Below are 22859 nucleotides of genomic sequence, written 5' to 3'. Positions count from 1 at the left end.
TCAAGGGGAAGATAGAAGACCTACCTGCCAATTCGGGTGTTATCCCAGACACTCCAGGTGATGATAGTTTTCCTTCAAAGACAAGGATATTATGTCAACTTCATTCTTCCAATGTGACTAATGATAATCCTTCATCTAGGAATAGTGCTTGCTGGTTTATGAATACTTTCTCTGTGTGTCTCTTGTGAGTTTCATCTACTGAGCCTTGAATATTATCTACTTAGGTATTAGACTGGGTCCCACACAGCTAATGACCTTTCTAGGTTGGCCCTAGAAAGGAGAGGCTAGACTAGAACCCGGGTCTGGTAAGTCGCAGCTAACCAGGCTGCTGCTCCGTGGTCAGACTGAAAATGCTCTCTGGCATGCGTGGGCATCCTTCTACAGCAGAGACGAGGGCCACTATATCATGGTCTCTCCTTTCATGCTGGCCACCTTGATGAAGTTCTTACGAAGAAGAGAACTTGTAGAGGTGAGAAGGCAGCCACACACGTGCCAGGATCACATCAGGTACCCGTTTTTACTTCTACTGAGGAATGTCATGTGTTGACCTCAGGTGATCCACCCATTTACCGTTTCTGGAGAGACTCTCCACATCAGACAGACAGATCGGGTCCCAACAGCGGCACAGCAGGTATGGTAGAAACCACAGCTTATGCGTTGCTCACCAGCCTGAACCTGAAGGAGATGAATTATGTGAACCCCATCATCAAGTGGCTGTCGGAAGAGCAGAGGTATGGAGGCGGCTTCTATTCCACCCAGGTAACATGTTATCCATTAGCATCATCTGTGCTCTTGAGTCCCACACTGAACCTCCCACACTCATCCTGGCCTCCATGACCCTTTCTAATATACGAGCTACCGGAGGTAGGAACCACAGGGCCCAGAGGTTGTCTGTATTGGTAGCTTCATTATTCAGGAGAGGAAATGAGCCTAAGGAGGTTTATTTAGCAGCCAAATCAGCACCCATGTCTCCTGCGTCTGAGCCCAGTGGTGCTTCTTTCATTGTCTTTAAGGACCACGGGAGGCTGGTAGGTTATGAGCATTACATCACACCCTCATTAATGAATAGTGGTTGTCATGGAAGCGAAGGTACTGATGATTCCTACATGCATGTTTCACAAGCAGCACACTCAGGCCTCATGCTCACTGTGCTTCTTGATCAACTTGTACACAGGTTTGTGTGAGTACACTCAACGACGCTTACACAGTTATGAAACTACCCAGCAGTTCATATTCAGAACATGCCCTGTCTTCAAGTGGTGCATGACTGCATCTGTGTTTAAAGTTGAGCTGGAATGTTAACATCTTTGCTCTCTAAATGTTTAGATGATGATGACGAGGGTGTGTGTGTGTGTGTGTGTGTGTGTGTGTGTGTGTGTGTGTGAAGTACAGGGGTTTCTCCAGACTGGTTTGGTGATCGTTTGATGGGCTTTAATGTGGAGACGGCCAGGCTGAGCAGGAAAGTGTGCTCTACTGATCAGCATTGCTGCTGTAGACACAGGGATGGCGGGACATTTAATATCTAGTCACAGCTGCTCGTAGGAGAAGACGAGGAAGATCTGGAATGGTACAGTGTGTTCATTTATTCCTTCCTCAAATACTTTCCGAAGAGCAACCATGTGTTCCTACTGAATGCAGTGGACACTGTCTCAGTCGTGGTCTTGCTGCTGTAGCAGGATAACAGCTGAGTAACTGTAATTAATAGAAATGTATTAGCTTGTGTGTCTCAAGGATGGAAAGACCAAGATTCAGGGGCCATAACTGGCAAAAACATCCTTGCTGTCATCCCATGAAGGAGAAAGAGACTAGAGAAGAAAGGCGAGAGGGGGGAAGGGAGCAGAAAGGAGGAACAAATTCATTCTTTTATAAAGACAATGACAACCTCCTCGTGAGAGGGGTGCCACTGGCACACCCCCCATTAGATCCCGCCTCTCAACACTGGACATTAAGTTACCATCACGTGAACTGGTAAGAACACAGTCAACTCTAGCTGACACCAAGGAAGCCATGGATACATGTGTGCTCCATGAGTCTTACATTACAGTGGGGAAGGCAGCAATCAAGCAACTACAAATGAAAGTGTTATAAAGTGCAGTGAATGGTGTAAAGGGCGGGAAATGAGCATTGAAACTATTAGGAAGAGATAGTTGTGGGCCTCAGTGTGGGGGGTTTTAAGACTAAAGGGTGAGAAAGAGGAAGTCCTGCAGAATCAAAGGCATTTTTCAGAGTGGACGGCGTGAGGATTCGTGTGCAGAATATGTAGAGATCGTAGATCTGAGGCTGTACTCCCTTCCTGTTCCTGATGGAAACAATGTCCTTCCTGTGGAGGGCAGCGACCTTCCATGTGCCTCCACCGTAGACCCTCAACCTGCGTCATTCAGTGAGCTGGAGTTTCACCTCCAGACATTGCGGCCTACCATCTCAAAGAAGGGGATTTATAGAGCAGGGTGTACACAGCGCTTGGGAGAGTTAAGTAAGAGCATTTCAAGTTCAAGTCTACATATTGGAATCCTAGTCTCCAAAAGAAAGTGGATCTGTTTGTACACTGGGCATGCGTAAATAAACTAAATGTGCTTCTGTGCCTTTCGGATCGTTGCTAGGATACGATTAATGCCATCGAGGGCCTGACAGAATATTCACTCCTGGTTAAACAACTTCATTTGAACATGGATATCAACGTCTCCTACAAACACAAAGGTGATTTCTACCAGTACAAGGTGACAGACCAGAACTTCCTTGGGAGGCCAGTGGAGGTAAATGACGGGATTTTCATGCTTTGCAATCCAACGGACCATTCAAGCCATCTCTTCCATCCTTATTGTATGTGTGCTTTTACTCCCTATTTAAACATGCATTTAACGGTGGTCAGAGTGCCTGCCGACGCCTAATCAGGGTGCCTTCTGCATCTTCATCACTGGTGGTTCACGAGTAAAACACAAAGAACTCGTGTCCTGGAAAGGGACGGTCATTAAAACAAGTAAGAGGTTGGATACCATAAAAAGCTAAAATGATACGCTCAGGATGCGAGGCTAAGCACTGCACTCAGGGTCAGCCGCTTTGGACCCAGAGAAGAGCATGTCTGATTGCATGCGGGTTGATGCCCCAGGTCCCGCCTCTGAGAAAAAGGTATCGGACGGGTCTGATGCTCTTTGGGTGGATGACACCTAAATGAACATCTGTACAAAGTCCCAATTTATTTCTAATATCAGAGATCAGACCTCTACTCTTGCCTGATGCGTCTAAAACAAAAAGGGGGAACTGTAGAGAGCTGCGGAATGCTATGCCTTAAAGATGGAGCTGGTTTCCGCCTTCCACCTTCCCGATGGTGAGTGCTCTCTGTCACGAACAATTCCACATTTGGCTAAGGCCGAGGATCTGGCTTGCTTCCATGTAGGTGGACCTATCTGCATTGCCCACGTGGCACGCCTGGGTTGGCTACCCAGAGGCTATTTAAGCTGTGGGCTGGCTTTCCCCGGGGTCCGAGGATTGTTCAATGTTCCTGAATAAACTGCATTAAAAAAAAAAAAAAAAAAAAAAAAAAAAAAAAAAAACAAGTAAGAATCCTGAAACATATACATGGAAGTGCAGAGTGGGGCCTTCTGACTCAGGCTGACCGACGTCGTATGTAGGGGAGGGGTTTAATATGTCCACGTGTGCAGGCTGAATCTAGAAGAATCAGAAACGGGTAGTCAGGTAACGAACATTCATCATACGTAACAGCACACGCAAAAGTACCATTGCAGAGACACAAAAGACGAGTTTGGGCACCTGCCGCTCATCCCTTTTGCCCTCAGTCCAGCACTCGAACTGTGGCCAGCTTGGACTTGATCTCTGCATCTCTAGACACCTGGCTTCATGTCTCTTTCCAAGGCTAGATTTTTTTTTTTTAATTTTATTTTATTTTATGTGCATTGGTGTGAGGGTGTCAGATCCCCTGGGACTGGGATTACAGACAATTGTAGCTGCCATGTGGGTGCTGGGTATTGAACCCAGGTCCTCTGGAAGAGCAGCCAGTGCTCTTAACCATTGAGTCATCTCTCCAGTCCTCTAAGCTAGATTTTTTTAAGGGAAAACTCTAATGGGTTATAACATTTTCCCAAATAAAAAGATACACTAGGCAAATATATTTTATGTTATTATTGCTGACAGTCTACACAGCCAAATGCACATTTTTCTAATTGTCATGTGTAAGTTTAGTCTTAATATATATAATATATTAATATATGTAATATATTAATAATATATAGTATAGTCTTAATATATAAGCAAATGGGAGTAGTCTTTACTGTCTACCTGCACTACAGATCCATGCTTATGAAAGTAAACGGATGTGAGAAATAAAACTTAAGCAAAAAAAATTGTAAACCAGTGACTCATAGCAAAATAATGATAATATAATACTATAACAATAATAGCATATTAATAGAAATAATAATAACATGGACATGGCCGCAGACAAAGATCTATGCCAACAATTTATGATCTAGACATTTCAAATACAGATCTGATTTCCATTCTTTGAAAAAATAAGATCTGGCAACAGAACTGTAAGCATTGGGTGTGGCCTTTTCTTTTCTTTTAAATAATTTATTTATGTTTATTTCATGTGCATTGGTATTTTGACTGAATGTATGTTCAGGTGTCAGATCCCCTGAAACTGGAGTTACAGGCACTTATGAGCTGCCACATGGGTGCTGGGAATTGAACCCGGGTCCTCTGGAAGAGCAGCCCGTGCTTTGGACTGCTGAGCCATCTCTCCAGCCCAGGGCATGACTTTTTCAATCTGTACCAGGCACATGACATACATGTACCTATTTGTGCCACATTTTCTCACCCTCTGGGACTCTGAAGGTGGAGTGTCGTGGGCTCTAGCCTGGGAATTTGCCTCTTTTCCCAGGGAACATTCAGAAATCACCAGAAACACAGATTCTGGGTCTAAGCTCTAGCGAGGAGCTGTAGGTCTGAGCAGCATAGTAGGGCTATATCCTCTCTTCATTTCCTGTGCTGTGATAAAATACCCGGCAGAAACAACATCGGGGAGAGAAGGTTTGTTTTAACTCACAGTTCCGGGATACAGTCTGTCACCGGAGAAATCAAGGAGGCTGAGCTGTAAGCTGTCTCCGGCCCAGTGAGTGTGGTGACGCCTATGTTCCGCTCACTGGTTCCAGTCTTACCCAGTCCAGAGGATGGCGCCTCCCACAGTGGACAGGCCTTCTTGTACAAATTAGCATAAGTAAGGCTCTCCTTGGCAGACCAACCCGGTCCCTCACTGAGATGCTTCTACTGGGTGATGCCAATGTCACGCTGACAGTTGGAGTGAGCCATCACAGCCTGCTTCCGGTTGGCAGAACGACTTCATCTGTAGGGGTAATGCTGTGAGGAGCCTTTTGCCATCTTAATGTAGCACGGCCTCAGCACAGAGGCTGTTTCTGTGGGAAGCCCGGGCTGCTGTCACCTAGCTCGGAGTTCCCTACCACGGCTGCGATGCGTAAGGTTGTTGCGTAGCGAGCACGGGCACTCTATTCATGGCTCAATCTGGTCTTTAACGTGTTTGTTACTAAGCATGGTGGCTGACCAACCTGAACGCGCGTCGGGCCGCCTTCGCACCAGTGCGCCAGGCAAAGATGCTGCGTGTGTGGAGGGCGCCAGGGCTGAGGCTTCGACCCTGATCAAACCATCTCTTCCATAGCGTCCCCAAACTGTGGCTGACAGAATGCCTCTAGAGAGGAGGGTTGCTTAGCTGGATCCACGTACTCGTTTTCCTCCTGAGGAGTGGGAAGGACTGCAAAGATAGATTTTTAGCAGGATCAAGTGAGGTGGCCAGAGGCTTGGGATAGAGTTCTAGGGGGTTGGGGTTCCGGGCCTGGGTGCTGTTTAAGTGAACACAAGCCAGCCAGAAGCAGGGCCGATGAACCATCCAGAAGCAGCAGAGAGGTGCAAAGCGGGAGGTCATAGAGGACCAGAGATGTATTGTGGCCAGTCCAGAGCCTTGCATCTCGTTGCTTACGAGAACAATCCCCGTCGGCACACGAGACGCCGAGTCCTGAAGTAGATTCCAAAAGGAATTTGTTCACCTGGAAAAGGGAAACAAATGTCTAGTTTTACAATGGATATATATGTATGTGTGTATATATTAATTCCACGTTATTCATACATGTATACTTATGAATATTTAGTTTGACATAGAATCTATGATATCATATATATGGCTGATGTTGGCCTCAAGTAGCAAGCTTGCTAAGGAGAAGGGCATCCTGTTTACATACCGAAGGCAGCGGTGAGGCCCCAGAGCCTTTTAGAGCCTGCTGTGTGCGGCTCTTCAGTGTGGACCATTTAATTTCTCACGATCCAAGAGAGGAGGCTATCAGGACTCCCCACCCCCACCCCCACCTCTTCCTTTGCTCTCGCCGTCCTCCATGGAATGAAGAATGAAAGCGTGGTTTCTCTGTCCGTCCCTCAGATACCTCTCAATGATGACCTCGTCGTCACCACAGGATACAGCAACGGCCTGGCTACTGTAAATGTGAGTATCTGGCTGCTGCCAAGGAACGTCGTGTATCTAGGGGACATGACAAAAACAAAGATCTTGTCTGAGGCCACGCCGCAGAGATACGGCTCGGATTACCACGGCTAAAGGAGGATTCGTTTAGTTGATTCTTTCTCGCCGCCTTGACCATTCTCACAGCTCATCTTATGTAATAACTGGTGGCAATTTTTTCTATATCGCATGTAGTCGTGCCCTGCATCGTGATATTTCTGCCAACAAGTGGCTGCATCTATTAAAGTCCCATAAGACCGCAGCATCTAATGCCCTAACTTAGCTGGTGTAAATATACCCTATGATGTTTGCCCAGTGGGAACGTTGCTTAATGAATCGTTTCTTGATATCCCTGCTGCTACACAGTACCTAGATCTCTATGTCCTATGGTGTGTGTGTCTCCATGAGGTGCATGACACATGTGGTGTGTGGTATGTAACGCGGTCGTCTCATTTATTCAGAGTCGTTGGGGGTTGCTGCTCCGTGAACTCTGCTCGCTTCCCTGTGTGTGTCCACAGTTTGGGATTGCACTGCCTGAGAAGTGACGTCCTATAGACGCTCTTGATTATGCTTGCACCTTTAGCACATTTGCTGCTTCAAGGGCTGTTTCTAAGACGGCAGGGAGGAAAGAGGGTTGTCTGTTTCCCTCAGTTCTGGTTGCTGGCAGCGGAAATCTGTTTCTGGCGACGCCCTGCTCACCCAGGCACATTTACGGTGACTTGTTTGAACTGAGCGTGTGGAGCTGGGAGAAGTCGGCTCTTCTTAGGCCAGGACTAGGGTGAGCAGTGAGGCTGCAGGCTAGGGCGCCCAGGGAGCTGGTCTGCAGAGTGAGGCGGTGAGGCGCTCAGATCTGACTCTCTGGGATCTGGACGAAGATGGTGCTTGGCCAGACGGTGCCATTTGAGTGTTTTCTGGTTCTTCCTGTTTGGACTGTGGAATTACTGACTCACCCACATGCACCATTTCTGCTGGGCACCAGACCCACTTTCTCCTGACTCGGCCACAAGGCTGTCGGAGCGCCTTTCATTTTCCCATTTCACATGGAATCTTGTTTCCGTATCCCAACACAGGTAAAAACCGTGGTTCACAAAACTAGTATCTCCGAGGAATTTTGCAACTTTTACTTGAAAATTGATACCCAAGACATCGAAGGTAAGACAGCCTGATGTGTGCAGGACTTTACCAAACACATTAAAAATGTCATGTAGAGAGTGTCCCTAATTAGGAAATTGTGTGTGTGGGGAAAAAAAAGCGCCCCAGAATGTCTTAATCTGCTTAAGTAGGTTGGCATCCAGGTGAACATATTAACATTTATTATAATAGATGTAATAATTTTACATACCATTTTAATAACAATTACAAACTAATTTGAATAACCCTTACAAACTGCTGTCAGGTGATACAGCAGCTGAGCTGAATGTATTCAGTGTTACTGTTTTGTAATTGGTGCTTTTCAAGAATGTAACAGGTTGTAATTCCTTTGTATTTCTGTTACTTTCTGTGTAAGGTTTCTAGTTCCAGAATCCCCCTTCTCCCCCATGTTTCTTTATAACTTTATTCATTTTTTTCCTCCCTTGTCTTTGCTTTTTCTATCACTTACAGTCTTTTTAAAAATGTGCCCCCCTCACCCTGCTTTCTTCAAATATTACAACCTTCCTGTGCCTCCGCTAATTGGTTGGCACTTCCATGTCCGAAATCAAGTCCACTTACACGCTCCGCCCTCCTTCGCTGACCTTTGCTCCAGGGTCACGGTGTGCACTGATACCTTTCTGACCAGGAGCTCAGGCCTGTTCCCTCTGGAAACTTCCTACACCAGCAGATGCAGCCCTCTACTCCTCCTCGTCCCAGATTCCCCGAACACATTGCACATTGCACATGCTTACCTCCTCAAGGGGCGAGGTAGTGGAGAGCAGCCAAGGCGACATCCAGCTCTTGTCAATAGCTTTAAAACCTCCACAAATGCCAGCTTGTTGCTTGCGGATCGCAACTCATTTTCAGTGTGTTTAACAATTCTGTCCCAGCATGCTCCAAAACAACTAAAAACAGGTTACTTCCTACTCGGTAATTTGTGTGTCTCTGCCCGCCAGCATCCCGCTACCCCAGCTACGGCGACTCCGGAAACAAGCGCATAGTGGCCTGTGCCAGGTGAGCGCACTTCCGGTCCTGCTTTTGGCTCGGTACTGTCGACGCCTTTGAACACATCCAAGGACACTCGGTTGTTCATTTCTTTGTTTTTGTTAGCTTGGGTGTTTTTGCTATGTTTTGTTTTGATGGTTTTTCAAGGCAAGGTTTCTCTGTGTAGCCCTAGCTGTCCTGGAACCCAGAGGTCCTCCTGCTTCTGCCTCCTGAATGCTGGGGTTAAAGGCACACATCACCACCCCCAGGCCATTTTTTAAAATGTAGGCTACAGCGGGAATTCTTAAATAGCGCTTATTCTGGAAGGCAGCTCTGGGTTTGCACATAGATTGTCATTTCTCCTGGGTTTTGTCTTCTTTCAGAATGGTACAGATGTGATATAATTATTAGGAAAAGAAAGTACAGAGGATTTCTCAGACATGGATCATGTCCTCAGGAGGAAATATCACATTCACCAGCAAAACCCTCCCATCCTTACAACCTGCTCTCAGCTCAGGCTACACAGTCGCGTCAGAAACCTCAGAAACAGCCAAGCTCAGGCCCCACCTCATGCAGCCAGCACTGAGAACTACCGATGTCAAACCATCTGCTGCCTAAACCCTAAGCTGGCCACTCTCTAATAAGCTTCCTGTTGCTGCTAGGCATCATCCTGCCTCACTCTGATTTTGACCCCTGTCGTCATCATCTCCTTCTCTGACTGACTCACCTTCATCTTGCCTTTATATAAAGTGCTTAGTGAGTCCAGTGAATGCCTCCAAGTAACCCGTAACACACACACACACACACACACACACACACACACACACACACACTTCTGGCTTTCGTGAGCACAAAGCAAACTGGTGGTGGCAAAGCCAGGACTGGAACACAAAACTCCTTCATCTTTCCAACTCCTCTCATGGCCACCTGCCTTGTCCTGTCTCCATTCATCTTCCTATTATTAATAACTTTGGTTAGTCACACATACCTGCAATCATACGTGATACCAAAGTGGCCAGTGTGGACCTAGAAACTGGTACAAAATGTGTGCTAGGTCCAGCTGGAAGGACTTTGATGATGATACAGGGATCCCCTTGTTTTAGAAATAAAGGAGCTGACACCCCAAGAGGTGTAGTGACCCCCCCACACACACAGTCTCCGTTAGCGGCAGAGGCAAAGCCTTGGCTCTCTGACCTCTACCGCCCACCCATCTCAGTATCCAAACCTCCTCTCTGTATACACTAGGACCATTAGTCCCAAGAAATACTTGCCTTTTGCCGCCTCCTTCCCAGCTGTTTCTCTGTCATGTCCGTGACCCTGCCTCTCTCTTTCTCACTTCTCTGGATTTTGTCATTCCCTGGCCAAAAGCCTTACCTCCCTCCTTAATTCCTTCCTTCCTTCCTGTTTCTTAACCTCCTTCCTCTCACCCTTTCTTCCTCTTTCCTCCCTTCCTTCCTCACTCCCTCCCTTACTGTCTCTCTCCTTCCTTCCTTCTTAACTGTTTTTCTTCCTCCTTCCCTCCCTTTCTTCTTTCCTAACTTCCTTCTTTCCTGTCTTCCTTCCAACTTCTTTACTTCCGCCCTTGGCAGTCTTGCCCTCTGTTTCTTCTCAAACCTTTCTCATCCCAATGTCTTTCCTCTGAGATCACCCTCTTCCAGCAGTTTTCTTCCAGCTAACGGCCATTCCTCCTCCTAGCTAGGGATGGGACCATACTGCAGCTATCTTTGAAACCTAGAACACTTGTCACAAAGAGGTCTGAGCGAATATCTGGAAAGAGCTAGAATCAGTGCACAGGACCTGACAAGGAGCCATCTGGGGCTGGCTGGAGAAGCAATCTGGATAAGGGGTGATGTCCTGGTGGGTAGCCCCCCAAAAGTACACTCAAATGATCCTCAGCAGAGAAGAGGAGTTCATTCCCTGGACTGTTCCTATAAAGCATACTGGACTGCCTTACCTCTGAGTCTCTGCCAGTTCCCGATTGTCCCCAAACCTGCTCTACATAACAAGATGCTGTCAAAAGTCATACCTTTGAGTTCCTTGACAAGATGCCCAACTCCAACTGTCAAAGTACAGATGAGGGCAAGTGAAAACTGTGACTCTAGATGGTATATCTTTTGGGTATTGTTTTGGTTTGATTTGGGGTTTTTTTGTTCTGCTTTATTATTTATTTGTGTATTATTTATTTATTTAATGGATTAGGGACAGCGGGTTCTAAAAAAAAAAAAAAAAACTGCAGGTGGGAGTTGCTTTTGGCTCCATGGCACTGAAGTTAGGTTGTGTGGATTCCAAAGTAACTAAGTAACCCTCACTCATCTAAGACACTCTTTGCCTTCAGGTACTCTCTCCTGATTAAAAAATTGCCGGCACACAGCCTGCATGCTCAGAGGCATCTTTTGTGTAGTTTTTTTTGTTTTGTTTTGTTTTTTGTTTTTTTTTTTTAAACAACCTCTTGGTTAAGAAAAGGGGAAAGGGTGGAAAGGATTTAATTTCTACCACAAAATGCCTCTGGGGATGATTGCTGGGTTCAGCAGCAGGCAAAGAGCTTCTGGAAGGAAGGATTTCTGTCCCATGACTGAAACAGTACCCATGGCAACCAGTCGTCAGGCCCCACCGACCTTTTCATAGATGCTCTCCACCCTGGAGGCCCTTTTGCATCCTGCAGAAATAGTATTTGCATCTGTGAGCCAGAAATCCTGGCTTCTCCCCATCCAATTAAGGAGATGCTGAGGCGTCCCTTCTAAAGGGCTCCTTTGGTGGGGATGGAGTTACATTTTTATGAGTCAGGGAGTTTCTTTTAGTGCCTTTAATTATTGTGGTAAATGAAACTTTTTAAATTTCTAATAAGAGCTGTTTTGTGTGCTCTGCACTGGGAGGCTGAGGGAAAAAACGTGCCTTCACGCCTCTGCTGGCTCCCTGTATCATCAGCTTCCTCTAGACCCATCCCCTCGGGGGTAATCAGTTGTGAACTATCTCAGTACTTGCTCTCATCATCCTGCCGGTTCTCCCCAGCTCCAACAGGCAGCAGCTTTTGACTATCTGGAGGTGAGGCTGCGGCCCAGGGTCACCTTATGCCCCTGGCTCTCCTGTCCTGCTCCTCCCGCCTCCACCCCAATCCTCCCTTTCTCCTCAGTCCTCCAACTCAGCCTGTTGGTAACACTAAGACGCTCAAAGCCCAAGAGCTATAAAGACGGGTTACAGCACGTGTTTATACTTCTCACAAATAAGAAAATGATTTGTGGAAATTGCGCAGTAAAACTGGGACAAGACCCAGATTTTCTGACTCCTTTTCAAGGGGGTGGGGGGTAGAGAATTCCTATTTTATCTGCTTTGCTTCCTCTTAACTTCAAACTAGCAAAATTCCTAGCCAACAGTCTTTGACGCATTATTTTGTTCATGAAGCACCCATGCCAAAGAACTTAGAAAACAGACAAGAGTAAAGGAAAGAAGAAATATAACTAAGTACAACCTGACATCCAGAGAAAGGAACTGCTTGTGTGTCGGTGTGTTTCTTCCTGTCTGTTCCCAGAGTTAGGGTTAGGGCTAGGGCTAGGGCTAGGGTTAGGGTTAGGGTTAGGGATAAGGCTAGGGTTAGAGCTAGGGTTAGGGCTAGGGCTAGGGTTAAGGTTAGGGTTAGGGTCTCATGTCTCTTTCTTATATAAAACTGATATTTTATTTGGAAGTAATCTCTTAGAAAAACTAAAGTAAGAATCAAGAAACCTGGATTAACACACTGCTCCGCACGAAGCAGCCTTGTAACCTTTCCTGGGTGCCGCACACCAGTCCCAATTTCTCCATCTGTTCTCGTGGAGCGGATGACCTCTATGCTCCAGAACAGTGGCATGCTTGGATTGTTCCTCAAGGAAAGCATTGGGATAGATAGCTCAAAGACCTTCTGCGGCTCCAAAACTCTCAGTTTCTGACCCATTGACCATAATACATAGAACCAAGCATAAAGTCTGATGACAGCTGGTAGCACACACCTTTAATCTCAGCACTTGGAGAGACAGGGGCAGGTAGAGCTTGGTGATTTTGAGGCCAGCCTGGTCTACATAGGTCGTTTCAGGACATCTAAGCGCTACAGAGTAAAAGCCTGTCTCAAAATATATATATATATGCAAATAAAGGCTGCTAAAGAACGGACCCTTTCTTAAAGAATCTTACCTTTTATTTAATCCATTTCTCAATCTCTGGTTTGTGCTAGCTACAAGTCCAGCAAGGAGGAGTCAGCATCCGGGTCCTCCCATGCAGTGATGGATATTTCTCTGCCGACTGGAATTGGAGCAAACCAGGAAGATTTACGAGCTGCAAGTATCCTCCTTGACATATTGTAGATGTTTGGGTTTCTTTCCTATGGCTTAGAGCTTCATCAGTGGGGAAATGTAATTAAATACACTAATGAGAAAAGTAAATTCAAGCTTTCTCCCTCTCCCCTTTTCCTCTCCCCTTTCTTCCTTAGCTTGTGGAAGGAGTGGATCAACTCCTAACTGATTACCAGATCAAAGATGGCCATGTTATTCTGCAGCTGAATTCGGTAAGTTCCTCCTTGGCATCCCGCCTTACCATCACATCTTTACAGGCTGAGCCAGCGCGAACACCGCTTCCCCACACCTTCTTTAAAACCCTGGCTTTCTTCAACAGATTCCGTCCAGAGATTTTCTCTGTGTCCGATTCCGGATATTTGAACTTTTCCAAGTTGCGCTTCTGAATCCTGCCACCTTCACAGTATATGAGTATCATAGACCAGGTAACCGGCCCTCATCTACCCTGCAGATTCTTCAGGTGGCCCTGTTGCTGTCTTCCTGGAGCTTAGAAGTCTGAGGAGGCCTGCATGTCTTACAGACTGCCTTTTTTAGAGCTTTTTGTTTGTTTGTTTGTTTTTGTTTTTTTCAATACAGGGTTTCTCTGTGTAGCCCTGGCTGTCCTGTAACTTTCTATGTAGAGCAGGCTGGTCTTGAACTCACAGAGATCCGCCTGCCTCTGCCTCCTGAGTGCTGGGATTAAAAGTGTGCGTCACCACCACCCAGCCTGAACACTGCATTCAGATGACTTTGTAATCAATCCAATCACTTCCTGCCTCAGACCTCAGTTTCTTCTTTTTTTTTTTAAATAACTGGACTATGATACCCTCAGCCTTAAATTGCTTTGCCACAAGTTCCCTTGTGGTAGTCACTGCCGGTGTCTCTTGAAGGAGCCCAGGTGCTGTTCCGGTTTTTTAATTCTCCCAGAGCGCTCCATACCCTTTCTGTGTTCTTCTCACAGTTGGCACACAGATCTGCAGTTGCCACCTGGCACGGGAATGACGCGGTTTTATGCCATCCACACCAGCACCCAGCACGTGTTCATGCTCGTGCCCCTGCTGTGTGGCACAGCATCAGGGACTGGCGAGCTCAGCTCCTTTCGAGGAGGCAAAGTGACCACACAGCTTTTTACCCACGTCGGGCAGTTGTTTGTTAGAAAATCCTTGGGTGAAGCAAACGCTGACCCGCGTTTTATCTTCTGAAATCACACGTAACGTGCCTCGTCCCTCCTCTCACACATATGGATATATGTGTGTGTATGTATATATCACATGTTTTGTGTGTATGTGTCCTCTTCTCATATATGTAGATATCTGTGCATATGTATACATTACATGGTGTGTGTGTGTATGTGTGTGCTCTCATCTAGCCTGAACAATTGCAATTCCTTGAAAAGACCATGGGATAATATGATGTACATTCTTCTCATTCTTGGGAGCACAAAATACTTTCATTCTAAGAAAATTCCAAGCATGGAGTCAAAATAACAAAGTGGAGAGGGCTCTTGTTCAGGCACAGGGACCCTCCCCAGAACAGTCAGTTCATAATTTAACCTCCTTAGCCCGGGAGCCATAGGTTATGGGATTGAAATAGACAATCTCTGAGGTCCCCTGTAAGAGACTCAAAAACCAGCCGGGCTCGGCAGCACATGCCTGCAATCCCAGCACTCGGGAGGCAGAGGCAGGCAGATCTCTGTGAGTTCAAGGCCAGCCTGGTCTACAGAGTGAGCCCAGGGCAGCCAGGGCTACACAGAGAAATCTAGTCTCAAGAAAGAAAATTAAGTAATTAAAAAAACAGAGAGAGAGGGGATCAATGACTAACAAATGATGTGTCCGGCCGGCCACTTGCTGTAACCATGTCTCTGTCCCCGCAGATAAGCAGTGCACCGTGTTTTACAGCACTTCTGACACCAGGCTCCAGAGAGTTTGTGAGGGGTCGACATGCAAGTGTGTAGAAGGTAGGCGTCCGTTAGGCTGTCCTTCCCTGTCTGGAGGGGGTCCTGGGAAGCTGCTTGGCCAAACCGCCATTTCTCAGCTGACTGATCCCTTAAAGAGCCCGCACACCCTGGTGGGACACTGTTCAAGAGCAGAGAAACACCCCACACAGCGGCAGGGGTCCTAGGGGACATAGCATGGCTTCCTGTTTACTCCCCCCCCTTTTTTTTTTCCTAAGGGAAAGACAATAACCAAAGAGAACGGAGATGCAGGGCTGGGCCACCAGGCCTTCTTTCTCTTTATTCCAGTGAATGGGATTTGCTGTCACTTCTCCAAGTTTAGTTCTGTCTCTTTGAGATCAAAGGCAGCCTTTTTGGCAACTCACCAAAACCCACCAGAAATCAACATGATTTCTCTTATGAGGGTCTAGCTTGGTTTGGGTTTTGATTGTTGTCTTATCTATTGGGGTTTCTTTATTTGTGTTTGCTTTGTTGTCTGGAGTTATTTTTTGTCTTTCTGCTTCTTAGGTCCTTATTGTTCCATCTTACAGCTAAAATCAAATTCTCATCTTGGGTTTTATTAGACTCCTAAAATAGAAACTTACTCCCCGCCCCCACTTGCTTCCTTCAAGGAAAAGATGTGCATTTCTGGTGAGCTGGCTATGGAATAAATAACCATGTAAAAATAAGTCTGTGTCCAAGACAGTGGGTCGGCTGGTTTGACATTTACTTGATATAATGTTTCAATTCAACAAAGAGAAGAAAATGAACAGGTCTTAGGAATATGGCATTTGTAAAAATGATCCCAGACACTCTTCACTCCCACAGGGAGTTCCTGCTGCGGTACACTAACCTAACTCTCACCATTCCCCACACCATCCAGCTGACTGTGGGCAGCTACAGGCGGAACTGGACCTGACCATCTCCGCAGACACCAGGAAAGAAACCGCATGTAAACCAGAGATTGCATATGGTAAGCACGGATGTTCAACAGACTTCCTTCAAAATTGAAATTTCATCAATACGTGTTCAGTTAGAAAGATGAAACACTAAGCTGGCTGTGATGGCGCACGCCTGTAATCCCGGCACTGGGAGGAGGCAGCGGCAGATGGATGGCTGTGAGTTCCAGGCCAGCCTGGTCTACAGAGTGAGTCCAGAACATCCAGGGCTACACAAGAGAAACCCTGTCTCAACAAGGAAGGAAGGAAGGAAGGAAGGAAGGAAGGAAGGAAGGAAGGAAGGAAGGAAGGCTGCACATTAGTGACATTATGTGGATATAGCATTTCTTTGGGTCCCTTGAAGGAAAATGTAATCAATTTTCAGCATTAAGGTACAAAGTTATTTATTCTTCAGCAAAGAGATATGCTTTCTCATTTCAGATAATGGAAGGGAAAAGTGTGCTCAGCCAAGACACCCCCCCCCCTTAGATTCTTCTGAATAGAGGTACTACACTTACTCCAAGACAACTTTTGGAAAACCGCAGAGGTTGAGGCTTCAGGGATGGCTCAGTGGTTAGGGTGTGTCGTGCTCTTCCTCCAGGGAGGCTTCATTTCCTAAAGGTTCCACAAACTTTCCAAGCAACTGGGAATTAAGCGTTCAAACACGAGGTCTTATGGAGGATGTTTCACACTCAAGCCAAAAACACAGGTTCCATAAGGACCCTTTAAAGCATCAAACCATCATCACTATTTATCAAGGAGGAAACTGAGGCTCAAGGACACTAAATGTTTGCTCAAGGGGCATAAGTGACAGGAGCGGAGTGACTCTGGTCCTGCTGTTACCGCCATCACTATCTACAGAATCTTCTCAGAACCTCACAGTGATCTTTGTGTGGCTTTCTGTATTTGCTTCCTTTGAGTTCATCTTCATTTTTTCTAATCTGGCAATTTGGCTTGGGGGGGCTGGGAAGATCCTTGGAATAAATGAGAACTACTTCAGGGTGCCCTAACAAGTGCCATCCTCATCCCTCATCTGACGACAGGCCCTGGAGTCTCCTGGGGATGGCATTGGTAGTGTTCATTTTGTTCTGTTTATTTACCAGCTTATAAGGTAAGGATCCAGTCCGCCACTGAAGAAAACATCTTTGTCAGATACACTGCGACACTTCTGGACATTTATAAAACAGGTGAGCACCTCTCCTTCCCCTCAACCCTTAGCGCACCTCCTGAACCAGGCTTTGTATCTGACACAGAGGACAGGGCGTGAAAACAGTAGCAGGGATCTATCTCACTTTCAGGAAGGTCCTATTTCTCATTGAATTCCCTCATCACAGATTTCAGCAACTGCTTTATACGCCAGCAACAGCTGTAACCATCTTTAGCCTTTAGTGCTTTGGTTTAAGATAACTTAAACCACATCTTGTTGGTCACATTTACTCACGTGTGCATGTGTGCGCGTCTGTGATGTATGTGGGGAAGCCAGAGGGCAGCTTGCTGGAGTTGGCTCTCTCCTTCCATCATGTGGCACCTGGGCATTGAACTTAGGTCGTCAGGCTTGGAACCCATCTTTCTGGCCCTTAAAACGCACTTACAATGGAATAATAGCTTTATTAAATAACTTAAGCTTATTGCCTTGTATCTTCCAAACAATGAATCTCTCATTTCAATAAATATGAATTCTGCAAAAAGCAGGATTGTTCATTCTAAGTCATAATGCATTTTTATTCATGTGTATCTTCTTTGTAAATTCTGCCAAGAATTTCAATTCAGAAAACACTTTGTTCTTGGCAATCATGCTCTAGACAGTTAAATTTTTAATAATGCTCCCAAGTTTTTATTTGATTTATCAACACTTACAAAAAATGTTTTCTAGTTTTTTAATTTTGTAAATTTATATTAAATATTTTTCTTTATTACAATTTATTTACTTTGTATCCCTGCGGTAACCCCCTCCCTCATCTCCTCCTGGTCCCACCCTCCTTTGCTATTCCCCCACTATGTCCCTCCCCTAGTCCACTGATAGGGGAGGTCTTCTTCCCCTACTATCTGACCCTAGCCTATCAGGTCTCATCAGGACTGCCTGGATCCTCTTTGTCTGTGGCCTAGTTAGGGCAACTAGCCAGGGAGAGGTGATCAAAGAGCCAGCTAGCGAGTCCATGTCATAGACAGTCCCTACCCCCCCTTACTAGGGAACCTACATGGAGACTGAGCTGCCCATGGGCTACATCTGAGCGGGGAGTCTAGGTCCTTTCTATTCATGGTCCTTAGTTGATTCATCAGTCTCTGCAGGACACCCTGAGCTCAGATTTTTGGGTCTGTTAGTCTCCTTGTGGAGCTCCTGTCCCCTCCAGTTCTTTCTATTTCCCCTTCTTCCGTAAGATTCCCTCCAGTTTCCTAGTTTTTATTGTCAACTCTTTTTTTTTTTTAACTTCTCATTGGTGGTCAGCTCCACCCCCACCCCCTTCTTTGGGTGTGATGACATTCTCATAAAATAGTGTAATCTTTCCACTCTCCAACTCTTTTATTAATTATTTGTTTATGAGTGCTCTATTTTCATATGTACCTGCAGGCCAGAAGAGGGCATCAGATTCCAGGATAGATGGTTGTGAGTCACCACGTGGTTGCTGGGAATTGAACTTAGGACCTCTGGGAGAGCAGACAGTGCTCTTAACCACTGAGCCATCTCTCCAGCCCTGCTCTCCAACTTTTAAGCCCTGTTTGCATCTAATAACCACATCAGAAGCAATAGTAAACCATGTCTTTAAATTTTAAAACAGTAAGGGCTCACTATGTAGTTCCAGCTGGCCTTGAACTCACAATCCTCTGTATCAGGCACCCACATGCTGGGATCACAGGTGTGTTCCACCTCATCTGGCTGCCATTTGTCTTTCCCTAAAGAAATAAGGATCTTTTTCTTCTCGGAAATACAAACTGTTACTTTGTCTCAAATGCTTACGGATTTCAAGGCTGAAGTCTAGTGAACTTGAAATGTTAGCAAGTATTCCCCGTTTTATCTCCTCATCCTGGATGCTCATTTTAATGCTTATTACAAACTTTGAATCTGCACAAATATCAGAAGCCCACCTGCTTCTTACATACACAGAACCACTGGGCAGAACCCATCTGGAGTCAAGGTGTATTGATAAATTGTTACTTCTTTTGTAGTCAAAGATACTTAGGTTAGAATATGGAAACAAAACAAAGGTTTGTGGTTGCCCAAATTCAGTCTTCTCCGTTCATTGAAATTTTTCATGAAAAAGCTTTAAAATATTAAAACCTAGCATAGCCACACTGCTTTCTCTTTACAGTGGCTGGCTCGGGTGTTCCTCCCACAGGATGCTGGGTTCCTGGGCAGTCCAAGAGAACTAGCTTGCACTCGTGTGTTAGGCTAGAATGGATGGTACTCGAGAAAGGTTGTTATATGGGCAGCAGTCATGTGCCCTTGACTGACAGGTTCGGGGGTTCTCCAAGCTTTGGCTGTTAGGAGGCTGCCACAGCTTCATACAGGTTAATGGCCCTTCAGGTCACAGTGGTGAGTCAGGAGTGGGAACTGACACAGGAGTAGAGATGCAGGTGTAAGTGTTGGGGGACAGGGGAGAGGAGACAGTAAGGCATAAAGATAAGAAGAAGTGAGGGAGGAGCTGGGCAGAGCTCAGCAGAAGAGTGCTTACCTCACGTGTTCAAGGCCCCGAATTCAGTCTCTGTTGCTATCATAGCAAAGGTGAACAAGGAGGGCTTAGCCGGTGCTCTGACATGTGTGAGACCTCACAGGCCGAACACGGGGAAGGCTGCCTTCCGGCAGAAGTCCTTTAGGAATCCCAGAGCTCTCTTCCATTAGGTTTTCCATCCCTTCACACCATGCGCTTTTCCAGAAAGCTGACCGTTGTCATCCGTCAAATACCTTCCTGGTTAGGTGCATCTCACATGGAGATAAAGAACGCGCAACTATTGAACAGGTACCTGTATCTCCGAGGAGTGGTAATACTCGCTGACTCTTACTTTGCTCTTGGCACTTGCCATGTGTCGGCCCTGTTAGACTCCCGAGGGGTTCCACAGTGCTCCCGAGTCAGCGTTCAGGTGAGGGGGCCGAGCCCTCACTCCAGGGGCATAAATCAGCGGCCAGAGCCACACAGTGGGAATCGACATGGCTAGGCCTTAACCCAGACAGTCTGGCTCCAGAGGAGCAGAACCTTCCCTCCAACAGTACATGACCTCTCGTGGCCACGAGGAGTGGAGCTCATTAAGGTGACTGTGACAACCCGCCCCCTGTGTCCCCCAGGGGAAGCGGCTGCCGAGAAGGACTCGGAAGTGACCTTCATTAAGAAGATGAGCTGTGCCAACGCCAGCCTGGTGAAAGGGAAGCAGTATCTAATCATGGGCAAAGAGGCTCTGCAGATCAAGCACAATTTCAGTTTCAAGTAAGTCACGAGCGCGGGGCTGGGCTCCGCATGCTATCACACTCACGCTCATCACACTCACGTTCCGTCAGCACCTTCACTCCAACCAATCAATCATCGTGACTACAACAGAAACACCTTGACCGTCAAACATGGGGCTGGTAGCCACCATCACAGCACCTACAGCCTTGACGGGGGGAGAAGCCATCCATGTGCCTCATGGGGAATTGAGAACACAAACTCCACGTCCTCCGCTCGCTCGGTAGGCAGAAATCTCTAACTGTAAATGGAAGGATGTTTAATCATGCGCCTCACCATCTGTAGAGAGCTTACCTTGTGAGCTGACAGCTTTGTCAGCAAAGCGCCTGCTGAGCCAGGTGTGGAGAACTGGGTTCAATGACCAGAACCTACCTCAAAAACAAAAACAGGCGTGTGGGTCTGGAAAGATGGCTCAGTGGTCGAGAGCGCTGGCTGTTCATCCAGAGGCCCCAGGTTCGATTCCCAGCACCCACCTGGTGGCTCACAGCCGCCTGGAACTCTAACACCAGTGGGTCAGAGGCTCTCTTCCGGGCCCCGGAGGCGCCGGACATCGTATGTGGCTCACAAACGTGCAGGCACACAAAATGCCCACACGCATTAAAATCAGTGATAAGTGATTAGTTAAAAAAAAAATAAAAATAAAACAGGCGTGGTGGTGCACACGTAACTCAGTGTTGGAGAGACAGACAAGTGGATTCCTGGGGCTTGCACGTCAGAGTGCCTCGCCTGCTGGCAGGTTCTAGGCCAGTAAGAGGCTTTGTCTCAAATAAATAAATAAATAAATAAATAAATAAAATGTAGACAGTGTGTGGGGAACAGCACCCAAGGTTGACCTTCTGGCTTACACACACACACACACACACACACACACACACACACATCTGGTCTCTTCCCAAGGAAATCAAGCACAGCTTCCCTCTGCCTGTGGCCACCATCACCAACTCTCTCTCCGTTTTGCCTTGGCAGGTATATATACCCTCTAGACTCCTCCACCTGGATTGAATATTGGCCTGCAGACTCCACGTGTCCATCGTGTCAAGCATTTTTAGCCAATTTGGAAGAGTTTGCTGAAGACATCTTTTTAAACGGCTGTGAAAATGCCTGAGGACGTTCTGCTGTGTCGCTTTCCCGTGTACTCCTGTGGGTGGCATTCCTCTTTCTTCTAGGAGCCAGGCTCCCTTGAAAACATCCTAGAATTTGCTGCACTTTCTTTTTAGTAGAGCACAAGTTGAAGAGTTACGACTTTGTGAAATAGGATAGCCTTGTGGGGACAAAAAGATGGGTCTCCCTAGGCTGCTGGACACCAACACCGATAAATGGGAACAGGTGAAAACTCAGCAGTCGGGAGTGTTTACTGGGGCTGGAAGGAGACACCCACTGAAATGTAGCCCCTTATTAAAACGTGACCTTGCTGGAGAGAAATACCAAGGACAGAAAGTGCCATAAAAGCTTCACTTTGCACTCAACTGTATTAAAAATGATGCTGTTTCATGCTGGCTCAGCTTCAGCTGGCTCCCCTCCGATGGGGGGAGGGAGGAGGGGGACAGGAGAGAACCCTAACCCCGGAAGGCCACCCCCAGAGCCCGGGCTCCTGAGAAGGCAGCAGTGTTGACTGCCGCTGGCTCCCCTCTCCTGCTCATTCTGTGCCCCTGACAGGAAAGCCTTCTGCTCTCCTCCCTCCCTCTTCCTCACAGTATCCATTTCCCCAGGAACTCACTCTTGCCAGTAATTGCTCTACCAGAAGGCAGACCCCAGTGCAGAAACTCAGGGAAAGGAAACCAGGGTTCAGGAGACTGTCATTCCGGCCCAGACCTAGCCTCTCCTGGATCCTCACATGCTTTATACAGGCGGCTTGTACAGAGGTCAGATTTCTAGCGACACGGTGTGTAGCACTGCAGGGCTTGGGGAGAGTTCTCATAGCTGTCTGCTTTCAGTGGCTCCGGAGCCTCGCAGAAGTATAGGAATGCTTCTTAGCCCCACTCTACAGTTGCCAAAATGGAGGCTCCAAAACACGAAGCAATTCCCCCAGCCTCCTGAAGGGCAGAAACAGAGGTCAGAGCCCAAGGGCAGCCCAGGTCCACACGCCTGCACAGCTCAGGGCTTGCACCAGCTGATTTCCTAAGATGAAAGCAAAGAGTCTTAAGCATAGGCTAACTAGCCCCACTGAATTAACGTAAGAAATGTGTAAGTAGGTCAGTTGATCTCATTCTAACAAGGGCAAAAGGAATCTGCTTTTCACCAAGTCAGTGAAACTACCTGAGGCTTCACAGCTTGTCTCATCAATGGCAGGGACTTTTCCACTTCCGGAACTAAGGACTTTTTTGGTGTGGAAGCCTACACTGTGCAGCGAAGGAACAAGATGCCAAGCAAGAGTGGGGGGAGAGGGAGCTTCAGCTAAGCATGCCTGTGGCTCCCGCTTCTTCTTTCTGATTGAAGGGTGGAGTGGCCCCTGCTTCCACAGCACAGCCTCTAAACTGCTGGGCTTCTGTCCCCAAGGCCAAACCACAGTCACCAGAGGAAGCCATCAACTAGGAAATTGTTGTTCCTGAGTGTGTCAGCTCCTCCTCTGCCCCCAGGCCTTCTGAGCACACTGTGATGCTC

The 22859-nt window shown here is 46.9% G+C and overlaps 1 protein-coding gene across 2 annotated transcripts in view; it reads left to right on the top strand.

Annotated features, from left to right (window-relative positions):
- The window catches only part of C5 (complement C5), an 85121-nt gene extending 63372 nt beyond the window's left edge, over nt 1-21749 (top strand). Inside the window, exons 29-41 of one of the 2 annotated variants that reach the window (XM_060390017.1) lie at nt 554-759; nt 2601-2753; nt 6461-6523; nt 7609-7690; nt 8626-8683; nt 12855-12957; nt 13110-13184; nt 13292-13397; nt 14825-14908; nt 15768-15857; nt 16926-17009; nt 20102-20240; nt 21225-21749. In XM_060390017.1, coding sequence (XP_060246000.1) covers nt 554-759; nt 2601-2753; nt 6461-6523; nt 7609-7690; nt 8626-8683; nt 12855-12957; nt 13110-13184; nt 13292-13397; nt 14825-14908; nt 15768-15857; nt 16926-17009; nt 20102-20240; nt 21225-21363 — 1382 coding nt within the window. In that variant the 3' untranslated portion in view covers nt 21364-21749. The other variant, XM_060390018.1, reaches the window with a different exon arrangement.
- The last annotated feature ends 1110 nt before the right edge of the window (nt 21750-22859 follow it).

The sequence above is a fragment of the Meriones unguiculatus genome, chromosome 8 (assembly GCF_030254825.1).
Source record: "Meriones unguiculatus strain TT.TT164.6M chromosome 8, Bangor_MerUng_6.1, whole genome shotgun sequence".
Classification (NCBI taxonomy): domain Eukaryota; kingdom Metazoa; phylum Chordata; class Mammalia; order Rodentia; family Muridae; genus Meriones; species Meriones unguiculatus.
The sequence above is the reverse complement of the archived record's forward strand: the minus strand, read 5'-3'. Positions and strand labels throughout refer to the sequence as shown.